This window comes from Leucopleurus acutus (assembly GCF_964270905.1).
Source record: "Leucopleurus acutus genome assembly, chromosome: 2".
Classification (NCBI taxonomy): Eukaryota; Metazoa; Chordata; class Mammalia; order Artiodactyla; family Delphinidae; genus Leucopleurus; species Leucopleurus acutus.
In genome coordinates, this window is record NC_139143.1 from 159,074,706 (window position 1) to 159,093,136 (window position 18,431).

The 18,431-nt window shown below is 41.2% G+C and overlaps 1 protein-coding gene across 1 annotated transcript in view; it reads left to right on the forward strand.

Moving 5' to 3' along the window:
• The window catches only part of ZMYND12 (zinc finger MYND-type containing 12), a gene marked incomplete at its 3' end in the record, with an annotated part of 33,848 nt that overhangs the window by 7,858 nt on the left and 7,559 nt on the right, over positions 1-18,431 (forward strand). The window contains exons 2-7 of the mRNA XM_082859593.1: positions 2,591-2,732; positions 3,409-3,580; positions 11,085-11,254; positions 13,581-13,703; positions 16,242-16,353; positions 17,581-17,730. Coding sequence (XP_082715719.1) covers positions 2,591-2,732; positions 3,409-3,580; positions 11,085-11,254; positions 13,581-13,703; positions 16,242-16,353; positions 17,581-17,730 — 869 coding nt within the window. The remainder of the gene's footprint in view (positions 1-2,590; positions 2,733-3,408; positions 3,581-11,084; positions 11,255-13,580; positions 13,704-16,241; positions 16,354-17,580; positions 17,731-18,431) is intronic.

The window sequence follows — 18,431 nt, forward strand, 5'->3', positions numbered from 1 at the left end:
TATGTCAGAGAGTGTTCCTGCCTATGTTTTCCTATAGGAGTTTTATGGTTTCTGGTCTTACATACATTTTGAGTTTATTTTGTATATGGTGTTTGTTAGAGAATGTTCTTTTACATGTAGCTGTCCAATTTTCCTGGCACCACTTTTTGAAGAGACTGTCTTTTCTCCATTGTATATTTTTGTTTCCTTAGTTGTAGATTAATTGTATGGTCAATTGATTTTCAACAGGGGTGCCAAGACCATTTAATTAAGAAAAGAATGGTCCCTTCCAAATGGTGCAGGGATAACTGGATATCCATATGCAAAAGAAGAATTTGGACCCCTACTTTACACCATGTTCAAAAAGACGTAAATATAAGAGTTAAAACATAAAACTTTTCAAAGGAAACATAGTTGTAAATCTGTGTGATTTTGGATTAGGGAACAGTTCTTAGATATGACACTAAAAGCACAAGGAACCAAAGGAAAAATAGATAAGTTGGGCACCATCAAAATGAAAAACTTTTGTGCATCAGAGCACACTATCAAGAAAGTGAAAAGACAACCCACAGAATTGGAGAAAATATTTGCGGATCATATATGTTAAGGATCTATTATCCAGAATATGCAAAGAACACTTAAAACTCAAAAATAAAAAGATAAAGGACCTGGTTTAAAAAAATGGGCAAAGGATTTGAATCAACATTTCTTCAAAGAAGATATACAAATGGCCAATAAGCACATAAAATGATGCTCAACATTATTAGTTATTAAGGGAATGCAAAATAAAACCACAATGATATACTACCTCACACACACTATAATGGCTATAATAAAAAAGGACAGAAAATAGCAAGCATTGACGAGAATGTAGAAAAAATGGAACCCTCATACATCACTGGTGGGATTGTAAAGTGGTACAACCTATGTTAAAACAGTTTGGCAGTCCTCAAAAGTTTAATCATAAAGTTACTGTATAACCCAGCAATTCCATTCTTAGGTGTACCCAAGAGAATTGAAAATATATGTTTGCACAAAAACTTGTACACAAATGTTCATTAATAATAATAGCCAAAAACTGGAAACAACCCAAATATCTACCACCTGATGAATGGATAGACAAAAAATGATATAGCCATTCAGTGGAATAGTATTCAGTAGTAAAGAATACAGACATAAAAGCCATATTGTCTGTTTCCATTTATATGCAAAGTCCAGAACAGGCAAATGCATAGAGAAAATAGATTAGTGGCTTCTGGGCAACAGTGGTTGGAGGGAAGAATGAGAATACCTGCTAGAATAAATGGAGTTTCTTTTTTGAGTGATGAAAATGCCCTGAAATTAGGTAGGGTGATGGCTATATGACCTCAAGAATATAATAAAAACACTGAACTGTGCACTTTAAGAGGATGACTTTTATTGTATGTGAATTATATAAACATATTTGGAGGAAGGGCCAGATTAGGTAATGGATTTGGGAGTCATTCACAGAGGCAATTATGTAAGGAATAGGAGGCAATTCCCTGGTGGCCCAGTGGTTGGGACTCCACTCTTTCACTACTGAGGATGTGGGTTCAGTTCCTGATCGGGGGAATTAAGATCCTGCAAGCCACGTGGCACGGCCATTAAAAAAAAAAAAAAAAAGAATGGGAGAAGATTCTCTGTAGGAGTGCTGTCCAATAGAATTTTTCTGCAATGATGCAAATGTTCTATATTTGTGCTGTCCAATTAAGTGTTTAAAAATACTAAATATGCATATAAAACTGTCAGAAAAGCTGTATACCAAACTGCCACAATGCTTCCCTCTGGAGAACTAAAAAATGACTGGCTTTGGAGTACAGGCCTAGAGTAACTACTTACTCTTGACACCTGTGCTTCCTTACCTTAAAAAAATAATGATTTTGTCTTGTTTTCAAAAAGTTAAACAGTTACTTTCATGACCACCTGCTGTACCACTAGGACTGGAGGGCATTCACAGTGTATTCTATGTGAATGGCCCTCCTAGAGCACAGAAGACAATGCAAATGGTGCTCTCCCAAGCCATGCAACATATATATATATATATATATATACACACACACACACACACACCTATAATTGGTATATATACTTATAATTGGTATATATATATACCTATAATTGGTATATATATATATACCTATAACTGGCATATATATATACCTATAATTGGTATATATACTAATTATAGGGAAAGTGTCTCCTAGAGCCTCATCAAATGTAAATTTCTTTCCTTTCCCTAAGAAAAAGACACTTAAATTGATCAGCTTCAGTGTTCAGATATTTTGAAAATGACCTTAGACCCATGCAGAGTTAAAGTTGTCTTTGTTGTCATTAATGAAGAAGAAAAGCAGAATAACACATCATATAACTGCCTGCAGAAACAACATCCTCCCGCACCCCTGGTTTTTACACCGCCACCCAATAACCACGTGAAGGAAAAGCGATTTGTGTCGGAAATGGCTTTGGGCTCCCTGCCTGGTTTGTGTTGGGCTTACTTTTCTAGTTTCTAGGGCTGGGCCAGCAGTAGGGCCAGGAGAACCAGTGGTCAAGCCAAAGGTAAAGATAATGAAGTCCATGTTTTCGTTGTCAGTGGTGTGGTTCATCAAAGAGCTGATTGGGGCAGCATCCATGAGAAGATATGTCAGCTCCTGATTCCCCTGCGCACTTCCATGCCCTTCTACAACTCAGAGGAAGAACGGCAGCATGGCCTGCAGCAGCTGCAGCAGCGGCAGGTAGGGCTTATAGGACGGTTGCAGGGTTAACTCACGGGTGCAGAGAACCTGCCCAGGGAAAAGGTTGTACTGTGCGAGGTCACTAAACTATAACCTCTGAGGGCAGAGACTTGGTTTTATGTCTTTATGTCCTCAATACCATTGTTGTTCTCCACATATCTACTGAAAACCTGCAGCATTAGTGAATATTAGTTATATTAGTGAATATTAGTTAATATATTAGTTAATATTAGTTAATATTATATTAGTTAATATTAGTGATATTAGTGAAGCAGGATAACTCCAGAAGGAAAAATATGTTTCTTTCAAAATTAACTCAAATAGAAAGGCAGAACATTTTAGATTGTCCTGAGACATTACAGCTTTGCTAAACTAAAATTTTATTAAAAATGTAAGAATAATAATCATTTAATAATTTTATATTGAGCACTCATTTATGCCAAGCACCAACCTAAGATGAGAAGATACTTGTTCCTGGACCTTGAGGAACTCACAGTCCAGAGTTTGCCTTTTTAATTACCTATTTTGGGTCTCATGTCCGCCTCAATACAGGCAGGCTCACTGTGTGCTCTCGAGCAGGTCATCAGGTGTTGGCCCTATCTCCAGGTGTACCTATATCCACCATTGCCTTTTACCCTTAGACTGTCTCAGAGAGTCTAGTTTTTTTTTTCCACAGAAGCATTTGATCGAATTTTGCTACACCGTAGCCCAGAAATATATCTTTGAAGGAAAACATGAAGATGCTGTCCCAGCAGCTTTGCACTCTCTTCGCTTCCGCATGAGTGTTCATGGCATGAGTTCAGTAGAGCTGGTACCTGCTTACCTGCTGTTGGCCGAGGCCAGCCTTGGTAAGTGAAACTGACTTGAGACACCCTGGAGCCTGTAAGAAGTGCTATACTGGGTTATATCAGTGGCCAAAATACCCAGCTTTGGCAGTGGCACCAAGATACCTTTTGTGGAAGAGCAGGATTGCTGTAAAGTTTGGCACAAGGTGGGGAAAGAGATGTCATGGACTTTTTGGTAAAACTGAACGAAATCCACTCTAGCTGGCCTTAGCAAAAGGAGGAAATTTATTAGGACGCTGAGGTGTCCTAAGGGAAGTGAGACTTCATGAGATACTAAACTCAGAATACTATAACAAACCAAGGCTGGTGGTCTCTGTTTCTGTCTCTTGGGTCCTGGGGTCTTGTTTCTTGTCTCTGTTTCTAGGTTTCTCTCTCTGCATCTGCTTTATTTTCCATCTCTGCAGACCAGATTTTTCTACCCTATTCTTACTGCAGAAGACAGCTACCCCAAAATGTCAGATGTAGCTGAATTTACATTGAATTTACATATCCTCCAGGTTCAAGGTGGGTTATAGAAACTAATTAGCATCTGATTTCCAATGTTAAATTCCTGGAAGAAAGAATTGTGTTGACTCAGCTTGACGGCGGCATCTATCTGTATCTACCTTTGTGTCAGGGTCACATAGTTCAAACACGAAAATAGGAACCTGCTCCTATGGACGGCAGAGGCAGTTCTGAGAGCAGGGCACAGACATCACACATGGTGGTTGCTACAACAGGAGAATTAGCATTTTTGAGGGGAATTAACATTTTTGAGCATCGATAGCCTTTTAGGTACTGTACTACTACTTTATATCTTAACAGCCACTATTAAAAAAAAACTTTTTAAAAAGTAAAACTGTAGGAAATACAGTACAAAGAACTTTTTCTCTAAGCTATCTGAGAGTAAGTTGCTTACTTGATGCCCTATGCCTTGACTACTTCAGTATGTATTTCCTACAGAGACGTCTCCTTCTTGACCAAAATACAACTATCATCCATGATTATCTACTGAGCAGACCCCATTCAACTTTTCCAGTTGTCCCAATCACATCTTTACAGCAAACGGGTAGAGTCCAGAATCACACTTTTCATTTTGTTGCCATGTGTCTTTAGTCTCCTTCATTCTGGAATAGTTTCTCAATCTTTCCTTGACTTTTATGACTTGGATGCCTTCAAAGATTAAAGGCCAATTATTTTACAAAATGTCCTTCAATCTGAGTTTCTCTGATGTTTCCTCATGACTGGACTGAGGTGATGTGTCTTTGGCAGGAATATCACTGAAGTGATGCTGTGTTCTTCTCATCCCATCCTATAAGTTGGCACATGTTTTTATTTTGTCCCATGATTGATGATGTTCATTTAAGTTACTTTATTAAGGTGGTATCTGCCAGGCTTCTTCTCTGTAAAGTTACTCTTTCTTCTCTTTGCAATGAATAAGTATTTTATAGAGAGGTATTTGGAACTATATAAATATTCCATTCCTCAACAAACTTTCAATGAATTCATTTATTTATTTATATCAACATAGACTGTTGTTTTCCTGTTTTATTTAGTGGGTTACAATCCATTACTATCATTAATTTGATGTTCAAACGGTCCTTGATTTGGCAAGTGGCAGCCCATCACACTGGCTTCTGTTTCTCCTTAACACATCCCCATTGTTCTTTTTTTTTTGGCTACATGGCTTGTGGGATCTTAGTTCCTCGACCAAGGATTGAACCTGAGCCCTAGGCAGAGAAAGTGTGGAGTCCTAACCACTGTACTGCCAGGGAATTCTTCCCCATTGTTCTTTGATCACTTTCCTGCTTTCTGGAACATACCTCCAAGGAGCCCTGATTTGTTTTAGCAGAAAATGGAATTTAGAAGCCAGGAGTTGTGCACTGGACATACTCGTTGCTATTGAGGTATGGCTGCTCCCAGGCTCTCAATGGACAGAATTAGGGAACATGTGTAAATATAATAATGTGTATATGTGCATTATTTCTAAATCTCCATCTCCGTCTCTACATCTGTATTTGTATCTGATCATGGGTCCACAGGAGTACATTTAAATCCACAGGGTTCAATCTCATTTTCTCCCATTCCATGTTTATAGCTCCCTTCTCTGAGAGTGAGAACGCTGGCTTCCATTTTCATTGATGTATTTATATATTTAGTTGGTTACCCTGTATGAGCCAACCTCCCATCTCCAATCCTATCCTTTCCCCTTGCAGATGCCCTCCTCTCCTTTTGAGGGCTCTGACTCCTATTCTGGGATGCCTCTTCTGTATGGACCCCCTCCTCACTGGTTTGGGCTCCGACTTCATACCAGGCCACTTAGCTGCAAGAATGCCCTCTTTACCCTACTCAGATCTGACTCGCCATTCTGGACTGTCCCTCCTCCCAAGCTAGTGGAAGAGCACCGGACAAGGAAATACAGCCCAGGCTCTCTTTATCTCTGACACTGACTAGCTATGGGATTTTGGAAAAGTCACCCTAGCCTAAATCCCATCATCTTTTATTTGGATTACTACCTGCCAACTGGTCTCTGCACATCTTCCCTGGCCTCCTTCCAACCTGGTCTCCAAACAAAATGTGACCAAGTCACTCCAATAAATAAAGACCAAGTTCCCAAAGCAAGCTATGAGTCCCTGTTTGGTCCAGCCTTTATGAATTCTCTCACCTCACCTCTCATTCTTTTCTCTCTGCCTTTCAGTTGTGTTGGCCTTCTCTCGGTTCCTCAGAAGCACTGTGATGCTTCCTTGTTCTGGAAGGTTCTTCTCTAGCCACTCCCCCCACTTCTCTTCCCCTCCCCTTCACCTAACTAACTCCTATTCATCCTTCAGGTCTCAGCTTGAGTCACCACCCCCTGATTAGAACCCTTTCCCAAGCCCCCAGATTGGGTCAGGTCTCTTTTTATGTATCCACGTAGAAACCTCTTTCTTTTTTCTGGGCACTTACTTTGATAATAATTATACATTTTTTGATGAGATTATTTAATTAAAGTTCCTCTCCTGCACTAGACCATAAGTTCAGGGAGAACTGGGACTCTGTCTATTCTTTCTCCTCGGAGTGTCTTTACATCCAGCACAGTACTTAGTGCAGGGAAGGTACTCAAGAACTCCTTAGAACCTGACACCTAAACGGGAACTATGTAAGCATTTGTTGAATCTGAGTCCACTTCACAGGATTGTTTTGAGGTTTAAATGAATTTATGTATAACGGACAGGAAAGTGCTTTGCAAGCAGAAAAGTGCTGTCTAAATGGAAGGTTTCATTCTAACTCCCACAGTTACTGATTTAAAACCTTGCCAACCTTTTTGAAAGTCTAAATAAATCACATCCCCTGTGGACATGCCTCTCCCACCTTAGAGATTCCTCCAGACTGGAGTGGAAAAATAAGAGGCATTCATACTTTTTTTCAAAGTAAAACTTTGGAATTTTAACGCACTAGAAATGACATTTTCAGTAACTCTTCAAGGAGGAGCCACCTCACTCATCTTCCCCCACTGTTTTTAGTGTTTTGGAACCGGGAGAATCTAGGTAATAAATTCCAACTCTTTTTTTTTTTTTTTTTTTTTTTGTGGCACGCGGGCCTCTCACTGTTGTGGCCTCTCCAGTTGCGGAGCACAGGCTCCCGACGCGCAGGCTCAGCGGCCATGGCTCACGGGCCCAGCCGCTCCGCGGCATGTGGGATCTTCCCGGACCGGGGCATGAACCCGTGTTCCCTGTATCGGCAGGCAGACTTTCAACCACTGCGCCACCAGGGAAGCCCAAATTCCAACTCTTTACTAGCCGTGTATCCTAGTCATCAAGCTTTTTCTTACCTTAGGGCTCTCACACATACCACCTGGAATGCTGTTTTCTCCCTCTTATATGGCTGATTTCTTTTCAACCTTCAGGTACCTGCTTAAACGCCACCTTCTCAGAGAGGTGTTCCCTAATCATCCAAAGTAGGTTTCTCCGTGCCTTTTTTGATCACTGTGTTCTGTCCATTTCCTTCCTATCACTTCATTTTCTGTTTCTTTATTGTGTAACCAATTCACTCAACTGTGAACTTTTTAAGGTCAGGGATCCAGCATGCACTGAGCATCTGGCAGAGTGGTAGAGACTCAACAGATTAGATGAATATAGGGTTGAATGAATGCGTGGTTTCCTCCTCTGATATTTCTTTTGCAGGATTGTTGGCAGACTTAAATCCCAGATGCAGATGGCCTAGCCTAGTGTAAGGCATGTGTAAGGCATAGGGTAAGGCAGGCCCTCAGTAAATGATTCCTTTTGCTTCCCCTGAGTGCCTCACAGCCACACCTTTGAATCGTCTGTGACTTTTATTCTGTGTTCCTTTACTTTCATCCGCAAATCCTGCAAAATCTTCCCCCATAATGTCTCTCAGATCTGCCACTAACCCAGTGTAAGCCTGCTGTGTCTCACCCTTAAGACAAGTACCACTGCTCCATGAATTGGCCATCCCTTCTCTCTCTACTGCATATACCCTGAAAGTCACCCTTCAGGATAGTCTCACTTCCTTTGGCAACTTTAGGTCTCTGTTACCTCTACTCTATCCCTACACCTCTCCAGGTAAGCACTGTATGTAGGAGGGCATGCCTGAACTTACCCACTCACTGGTCACAATCTTAGTTCTGACCCGCTTGTCACAGCTTGTTCTTCTCACCTCATTATACCCTGCTCTCTGAATATGCAGCCTTGTAGTTTTTTGCTCGCAAGTAGGCTTTTTCCTTTGGGACTGATGCTTGTTTAGATGTGGTTCAGCTTGACCTGGGGGCCTTCCTTTTTTCAGCAATACCTCTGTAAATGAGAACTGGACAACGAAACATGTAAATTTCCAATATATATCAATGCCCCCTACCAATTGTTTCCCAAGATAAATGTCTTAGCTAAGAGTCATTTGCTTCCTTAAATTTGATAGGGCCTCAGTCTAAAGCTCTTATTTTTTTAAGCAAAACCCGGATGGAAAATGTGGCTCGCCTATTTAAGTAACATGCGCCAGGATCATGGGCCATGGCCCCTTGATTCTGATCTAATATTTTCCCATTTTAGTGTGAGCATCGGTCAGGCAGTTACTTGCTACCTCTTGTTGACTGCTTCTTCCTCACCTCTCCTGTAATTCAGAGAGGTATGATTACAACCAGAATAGAGCAATGCTTGCATGTGAAGTAGGCCTGGGAGGAAGCACAAGAAGAACAGAAGGTTGACTTGTGAGGGATCCGTGTCTTCATCTCCTGACCCTTTACTGATGCCATTTCTGCTGCAGCACCCACCACACAGAACCCTTCACACGCAGGGCATGTCTCCTGCTCTGCAGAACGTTCTCAAAGTAGTTTTCTGCTCACTTCTGACAACCCTCCTAGGAGGCAAGTGTAGGCAGGAAACTATTACGTACCTTCTTTTTTTTTTTTTCTTGTCTTTTTTTATTAACATCTTCATTGGAGTATAATTGCTTTACGATGGTGTGTTAGTTTCTGCTTTATAACAAAGTGAATCAGTTATACATATACATATGTTCCCATATCCCTTACCTCTTGTGTCTCCCTCCCTCCCACCCTCCCTATCCCACCCCTCTAGGTGGTCACAAACTACCGAGCTGATCTCCCTGTGCTATGCGGCTGCTTCCCACTAGCTATCTATTTTACGTTTGGTAGTGTATATATGTCCATGCCACTCTCTCGCTTTGTCACAGCTTACCCTTCCCACACTAGGTTCTTCATGACCTTTTTTTTTTTTCTTTCACAACTAAACAAAAAGAGTTAAGTGTCAAAAGTATTTGAATATTAGAAATAAAGGTGACTTTCACTTAACCACATGAAATGGTTAACCACATAACCATTCTAGCTCCTGAATGTCTCTTTTATATACTCCATCTTCATTCGCTGCCTTAGTTCAGGGTCTAGTACATGCCTGAACTATTTCAAAAGTCTTCTAGTGAGTGTTTTCCTTTTCCTCCTCCCTTCTGGTCTCTCCTTGGCGTAGTGCCAGAGGACTCTTCTAAATCTAAATCCGGTTATCACTCCCTTTCTGAAAATCCTCTAGTTTTTATCCACATGCATCAAGCTCCTTGGCACGACTTCCTAAGCCCTCCATGATCTGTGCCCTGCCTACCTCTTTCACCTCATTTCCTGCCACTTGACCCCTTATACTTTGTGCCCCAGCATCACAGGCCAATATATAGTTCTCTAAGCACAGCACACCATTTCATATCTCTAAGACTTTGCATATGTGTTAATTCTCCCTGAGATGCCCTCCCTCCCTTAACCGTCTAGAAAACTTATATTCATCCTCAAAACTTAGCTCAGACTTTTCTGACTATCTTAGCTTGGCTGCTATAACAACTACCATAGACTGGGTGGCTTAAACAACAAACATTTATTTCTCACAGTTCTGGTGGCTACAAGTCCATGATCAAGGTGCCAACAGAGCTGGTGTCTGGTGAGAACACACTTCCTAACTTGTAGACAGCCGCCTTTTCTTGCTATACCCTCACATGGCCAAAAGAGAGATCATCTCTCTCTTGTCTCTTCTTATAAGGGCACTAATCCCATTCATGAGAGCTCCACCCTCATGACCTAATTACCTCCCAAGGGCCCCACTTCAAAATACCGTCTCATTAGGGATAAGGACTTCAACATATGAATTTGGGGGGAACACAAACATTCAGTCCATAACACTGACCATGCCTCTCCCCACTCCATTGTCCTTCTCTACCCCATCCAAAGAATTAAACACTTCCTACTCTCTTCCACTTCCAAACCTTATAATGTTACTATCATTGCATTTACACTATATTACAAATATACTTGTTTTCATGTCTCCATTCCGCCAACCAAGCTGTACATTTTCCAGGAGTAATGGCTTTGATTCATCTTTGAATTCCTATCCCTTAACACAAGGTCTGGCACATAAAAAGTATCAAATATACATATACATATATTTTTAAATTGAGATATAATTCATGTACCATAAAATTCTCCCCTTTAAAGTACAATTCAGTGGTTTTAGTATATTCACAAGATTGTGCAACCATCATCACATCTAATTCGGGAACATTTTTGTCACCCCAAAATGAAACCCAATACCAATAGCAGTCATACCTCGGTTCCCATGCCTACAGTCCTGGGCCACTTACTAATCAATCCACTTTCTGATTTGCCTATTCTGGAAAATTTATATTAATGAAATCATACAATGTGTGGCCTTTTGTGTCTGGCTTCTTTCACTCAGTATAATGTTTTCAAGGTTCATCCATGTTGTAGTATGTATCAGTACTTTATTCCTTTAGTGCCTGAATAGTATGCCACTCATGAATAGGGAAAGGCTATACTTTGTATATTTACTCATCAGTTGACCAACATTTAAGCTGTTTCAATATTTTGGCTAATATGAATAGGCTGCTATGAATATTCACATACAAGTTTTTGTGTGTCAGTAAGTATTCAAGTCAATGAATAAATGAGTGAATAGGTGATGACTCGTATTTCATCATGTATTCTCTGGCTAGGATATGGATTATAATCTTTATTTCTTTTGGGTAGGTCTGGGCCGGATCGTCCAGGCTGAGGAGTATCTATCCCAAGCACAGTGGACAGTCCTCAAATCGGCTGAATGTTCTTATGCCACCCACTCCTTACTGCATCGGAACCTGGGGCTTCTCTACATGGCTAAGGAAAACTATGAGGAAGCCCGTTATCATCTGGCCAATGATGTAAACAAATTAATAACACCCGATTGTTTCTGAGAACAGCTCTGTTTGTTTGTTGTTGTTTCCTTTTTACTGAGTATTTCTCTGAAACTTTCTGTGTACAACTGTCTGTTTGGTGGAGTATTAGCAAGAACACAATTCTGATGACATGAATTCAAGACTTTCCACTTTCTGCCTGTGCATCCTTGTCCAGGTCACATCACTTCCCAAGCCTCAATTGCTTGGGGGATGATAAAGGGAGGCAGAAGAGCATCCTGGTTAAGAGCAGGGCTTTACTCCTGGTCCCAGCTCTGCCATTTCACCAGCCACACAGACTTGGATAAATTATTTAACATCTTTCATCACCTGTAAGACAGTAATCATAAAATAGTCTCTGCCTCATTGGGTCATTGCAGAGATGAATAAGAGGGCCCGACATGGGCAGTACTTTGGCTGTGATTTTGATAAATAACATCAACGTCTCTACTACAGAGTGTGGTTATTACATTTAAATGAGCTGGAGGTATATGAAAGTGCTTTATAAACTCTAAAACTCTGTACCGATGTTAGATAGGTTAATGAGCGTGATGACTGAGCTGTTCTTCCCACTTTCATGAGGTTTCTGTTAGGATTTCAGTATTGGACAATATTACCAGAGGGAAGAGTTCCTGAGCCTGAAACTTGGATGAGGTTAGAATCAGACTGCAGTCTCCGTGCAGATTGGGTCTCTCTTCAGCCTCTCCACTGGGCAACCCTCCCTCTGGTTGCCTGCCACTGCACGATGCCCCTCAATTTGCTGGAAACATTGTTGTGCTGGTTATTTTCCATATCCCCTTACGCCAAATGCATTCTCTGCCCTACTCTTCCCTGGGAGGCTGACCTCGGTGGACTCCATTGCTCTCTGGCCTCACTGGGTTTGGAGAGTGAAAGGCATGGCAGAGGAGTGGAAGTTGGGAGCAGAGAGAGGTTGAGGTATTTACTCTGCTGCCTTTCTGCACCAGCCCAGTCCCTGCAGGGCCAGTGTTCCTCATGGCCATGGCTTCTGTCAGGTAGCCTTCCTCCACAGCTCTAGCTCTTGCTGGGCCCTGGTAACCCTGCTTTCTCCCCTGGTTTTCTCAGGAGTTTGGACTGTAAACGGTCTCTTGCTACTGATAGTCCCTAGTGCTTCACTAACTCTTGTTGGTTCCATACCCCTTCCACGTCTCTGTAAATAATCCTTTCATTATACTAGCCTCAGGGAATATTGATACTTGTGAGGGTGCCATCTACTTCCGCCTAGGAGCCTGACCAATGCACTTCTTCATTTGTGCTTCCTCTCTGTGCTTCACAGCCTTCAACAAATCAAGCAGAAGCACACTCTCTCTTGAGCTGGGTCACATAGTTAAGAATTACATCAAGCTCAGCCTCACTTAAAAACAAACCAAACCAAACCACAGCATTATTGATACATACCATAAAAGTCAATGGTATGTACAATTAAGTGTACAATTCAATGATTTTTAGTAAACTTAGAGCTGTGCAACCATCAACATAATCCAGTTTTCACCCTAAAGAGAGCCCACATATCCATTTGCAGTCATTTCTCATTCCCACTTTCTGTCTTTCTAGATTTACCTTTTTAGGACATTTAATATAAATGAATGATTTATATTAAATCATTATTAAATAAATGATGCCTTTTGCATCTGACTTCTTTCACTTAGCATAATTATTTTGAAATTCACCCGTGTCGTTGTTTATATATCAATATTTCATTCCTTTTATCGCTATCATCTGGATATACCACAATTTCTTTACCATTCACCAGTTGATGGACATTTGGGTTGTTTCCATTTTTTGTCTATTATGAATAACACTGCTGTGAACATTTGTGTACAAGTCTTTGTGTGAAGACGTGTCTTCATTCCTCTTGGGTATATACCTAAGAATAGAATTGCTCGGTCATGTGGTAAAACTGTTTAATTTTTTGAGGACTGCCAAACTGTTTTCCACAGAGGCTGCATCATTTTATATTCCCACCAGCATGTACAAGAGTTCCACTTTTGCCACAACTTTGCCAATAAGTGTTATTTTCTGTCTTTTTGATTAGAGCAGTTCTAGTGTGTGTGAAGATGTATCTCATTGTGGGTTTTATTTTGCATTTCCTTAGTGGCTAATAATGTTGAGCATCATTTCATGTGCTTTAGCCATTGGTGTATCTTTTTGGTGACATGTTACCTGTTCAGATCCTTTGCCCATGTTTTAACTGAGCTGTTGTAAAAGTTCTTTATAGATTCTGGATACAAGTCCTTTATAAGATATATGATTTACAAAGAAAACTCAAGCACTCTCTTTCTTCCTTCTGCTATAGATTTATTTCGCCAGTTGTGCATTTGGAACAGAGCACATCAGGACCTCAGGAGGCTACTTCTACCTGGCTAATATCTTCTATGGCCTTAAAAAGTTGGACCTGGCAGACACATTGTACACCAAGGTGAGCTGGGGAATATGGGAGCTGAGCCTTGATACTTAGGCCTGGTATCTTACAACTGGTGTCAGACCATTCATGAGATATTCGAGGCACAGACAGATGAAGTGACTTGCCCAAAATCACATAGCTTGATTCATGATATATTCCACTTTTCTTTCTTCCGGTTTCTCCACTACCAAAATAGTTTAGTCCTTAGTATCAATAGAGCAATTAACAAATAATAGCTTATGGGTCAATAAGAACCAAACCCCTCCAAATAGGCTGCCAGATACCCTGTCATATCCCTAGGAGCAAGCTAATGTGGGCATATTGAGGTGTGGGATAAAGGAGGAGATGAAGTTTTTAAGTGAAACTAATTGTTGAAAGGTCCTGTGAAGGGATCAAAGAACATGAAAGTACTTTAAAATGTCCATCTTTACCTGTGAAAGATTTTAAACTGTTTATATATATATATATATATATATATATATATATATATATATATATATATATATATATTTACTGTCAGATGATTTGGGGCTGAGTTGCAAGAGAAGGTGACCTTGACAGAGTCTAAAGTGCTAGGCTTCTTTTTTTCTTAAATTTTAAATAGTTTTAATTTAAATCTTTTAGAATAGTATGTATCTATTCCAATTGTAGATTGTCAAGTCTATACAATATTTTCCTCTTTTTAAAAAAACATTTTTATTGGAGTATAGTTGCTTTACAGTGTTGTGTTAGTTTCTACTGTACAGCAAAGTATGTATACATATATCCCCTCTTTTTTGGATTTCCTTCCCATTTAGGTCACCGCAGAGCATTGAGTAGAGTTCCCTGTGCTCTATAGTAGATTCTCATTAGTTACCTATTTATACATAGTATCAACAGTGTATATATGTCAATCCACATCTCCCAATTCATCCCACCCCAGCTTCCCCCTTGGTATCCCTACGTTTATTCTCTACATCTGTGTCTCTATTTCTGCTTTGCAAATAAGACCATCTATACCAGTTTTTTAGATTCCACATATATGTGTTAATATACGATATTTGTTTTTCTCTTTCTGACTTACTTCACTCTGTATGACAGTCTCTAGGTGCATGCATCTCCTACAGATGACCCAATTTCGTTCCTTTTTATGGCTGAGTAATATTCCATTGTATATATCTACCACATCTTCTTTATCCATTCCGCTGTTGATGGGCATTTAGGTTGCTTCCATGTCCTGGCTATTGTAAGTAGTGCTGCAGTGAACATTGGTGTGCATGTGTCTTTTTGAATTATGGTTTTCTCAGGATATATGCCCGGGAGTGGGATTGCTGGGTCATAGACAACCCTCAGAAAGGGAGAAAATATTTGCAAATGAAGCAACTGACAAAGGATTAATCTCCAAAATATACAAACAGCTCATGCAGCTCAATATCAAAAAAACAAACAACTTAATGAAAAAATGGGTGGGGCTTCCCTGGTGGTGCAGTGGTTGAGAGTCCGCCTGCCGATGCAGGGGACATGGGTTCGTGACCCGGTCCTGGAAGATCCCACATGCCGAGGAGCAGCTAGGCCCGTGAGCCATGGCCGCTGAGCCTGCGTGTCCGGAGCCTGTGCTCCACAATGCGAGAGGTCACAACAGTGAGAGGCCCAAGGACCGCAAAAAAAAAAAAAAAAAAAAAAAAAAATGGGTGGAAGGCCTAAATAGACATTTCTCCAGAGAAGACATACAGATGGCCAACAAACACATGAAAATGTGCTCAACATCACTAACTATTAGAGAAATGCAAATTGAAACTACAATGAGGTATCTCTTCATACTGGTCAGAATGGCCATCATCAAAAAATCTACAAACAATAAATGCTGGAGAGGGTGTGGCGAAAAGCGAACCCTCTTGCAATGTTGGTGGGAATGTAAATTGATACAACCACTATGGAGAACAGTATGGACCTTCCTTAAAAAACTGTTTCCAATATATTAAAATGTTGGTTATCTTCATATAGTAACACCTTACTTAGCAAACAACAATTTCTGTGTGTGATATAGGTTGTCAAGTGGTGACTGTTTATTCATATTTTAGACCCACTTCTGAAGAAGAGGCATTGTTGTGCAGCTGAGAAAAAAATGAACTTTGGAATCAGGCAGACTTGAATTTAAATCCTGGCTGTGCCACATAGCAGCTTTTACCAAAAGTCAAGAGTGATCTTAACTTTTCTGAACCTCAGTTTATTGATCTATGAAACGGGAGTAATAAGAATACGACCGTAATTGGGACGTTGGGAGGATGTAAAGGTAGTTGTATGTGCCCAACACATGGTAGCCGTTGTAATTAGACCCCACCAGGGCTGTCCCTGGGTCAGCCCTCCATGTGCCCTTTGCAGCCCAACACTTGTCACACTTACCTTGGCCAAGCACCTTTGGGCTCCTTAAGGCTCCCACTGCATTCAGGCACAATGAAAGAGGGAGTCTGCAGACCGGCAGGAAGCCTGGGCAGAGGTGCTGCCCTCTCAGCTGGCTGGTCCAGTGGCTAAAGTCCAGCTTGCTTGTCTGATTACCATCTCCTTTCCCAACAGGTCTCTGAGATCTGGAATAAATATTTGAACAATCACTATCAAGTCCTCTCACAGGCTCGCACCCAACAAGTAGATCTACTAGGCAAACAATTTGAGACCGACACTGGCTTGGGTAAGTGGCAGTTCTCCCCAGGAAGCAGAGCAGTGACTTCATTTCTTCTGATCCACAGACTTTTCCCCTCAGAGGGAGAGCAGCTGTGTCTGTCGTGGGGCACATCAGTGCCACCTTCCCATTTTGCCAATGGGCAAACTGAGACAGGGGGATCAAAGAGATGTGACGAGCGGTGGGAAGAATTCAGGTCCCTAGCGTCACACACAGCCTTGCAGGGGAGTTACTAAGGGACAGATCTGGAGAAAAAAAAGACCCTGCCAGAGCCCCCTGAGATTCCTGCAGAGCATCCATTTTTTATGTGTTATCTCTCCAGACTCCACACGGAAGTCCCATTGCTCATTTGTTCTGGTGCTTTATCCTCTTCCTTTACTGGACAGTGAACTTCTCAGTGGCAGGGCTGAGTCTCATTCATCTCTCTACCCACAGCTCAGCAAAGGGCTGAAGGCTGAGTACAGCATCATTCCCTCTGAGATCATAAAAAGAGATGGAAGATCTAGTTTCTTCTCAAAAGAGACATATAGTGTAGTGGGTGAGACAGCAACTATGTGAGAGAAAAGAAAACTTCTACAAGTACAAATTATATTACAAGCTGAGTCCCAGAATGAAGAGGTGAGGACAGTTGGATGGTGTTGAAGAGGGAAGACTTCTTGGAGGAGAAGTTCGGAGCTAAGATTCAAAAAATTAGTAATTTTATTGAATTTTCTCTTACTATAAAAGCAGTTCATGTTAAAGCAGAAAACTCAGAAATCATAGCTATCCAAAGACAGCCAACCTTAACATGACAGTGTATGTCTTTTCTGTCTTTTTCTCTAAGCTTAGCCTCACATGGGGAAAAGCAGAAAGGCTACGGCTTAAGCATCTTTGGATTTGGGGAAGAGGAATTAAGGTGCTGTGGCTGCCAGAAGCCCCGGCTCCCTCCTCTTGCTATAGAATGGAAGTTGAGTTGGACCCAAGAAATCCCACCATGGCAAATTCCCTGTATTGGGGGCCTAAGAGATCTAGTTTAGGACTCTGAAAGAAAGAAAGCTAAGCAACTCTGGGACCTGTAGGAATGAGTTTTGTTTTTTGTTTTGTTTTGCTTTTTTTAGGTTACTCTGATAATGACAGGCTGGGCAGAGCTGGTGAACTGCCTGAAGGACAGGTGCCCTAACAGGGTGCTTATCCCTGAGGGTAGATGCAGCTGCCCTAGGGCCTGTTTCTTCTTTCCTCCCTTTCTTTCCATCACAGATGAAGCCCAGGAAGCAGAAGCCATTCAGATCCTGACTTCAATCTTGAAGATTCGAGAATCTACATCTGACAAAGCCCCCCAAAAAACAATCTTTGTTCTAAAAATCCTGTTCATGCTTTACTACCTGATGGTGAATTCTTCAAAGGCAAGTTCCCCTAGAAAAGAAGCATGTCTAAAATGGAGGGAGAAGTTCCTCTAGTTGATTTCAGCTGTGTTTTGCCCAACTGCACTAGCTTTTACCCTCAGAGTAAGCCTTCACTCCAAAATAGTTCAGATGCTCATGACATTTCTTATGTGTTGAGTCCAACCTGCACAATGGAAATGGGGTTGTCTTCTTCCCTCAAGGGGGCCACCCTAGGGTTGCACAGGTTAACTGAGGCTGGGGCAGTGCTGGGAAGCCTGCAGGGAAGAAGGGCTCTGGGGAGTCCTTGGGGGGTTGGAGTAGTTGCTCTAACCATACTCAGGTAGTGAGTTCCCTGTTGCTGGAGGGATCCAGGCAGAAATAATAATTCAAAAGGTAATTGTTCTTGAGTGCTTTTTATGTGGCAGTCACTAGCCTAAGTACTTTACATGAATTATCACATTTAATTCTCATACTAACTTTACAAAGAAGGTATTTTATTATTCCCACTTTACAGATAAGGAAACTAAGGCACAGAGAGGGTCCATTGCTTGCCCAATTTCTTATAGACAGCAGGTGGCATATCTCAGGGTTCTTGATTTATTGATTGACTGATCCACTCATTCATTCAGGTATTTATTGAGGTTCTACCATTTGCAAGGCACAGTTTTAGGGACTGGGGGTGCAGTGGTGAACCACCAGCCAAGTTCCCTATTTCCAAGTAACTTA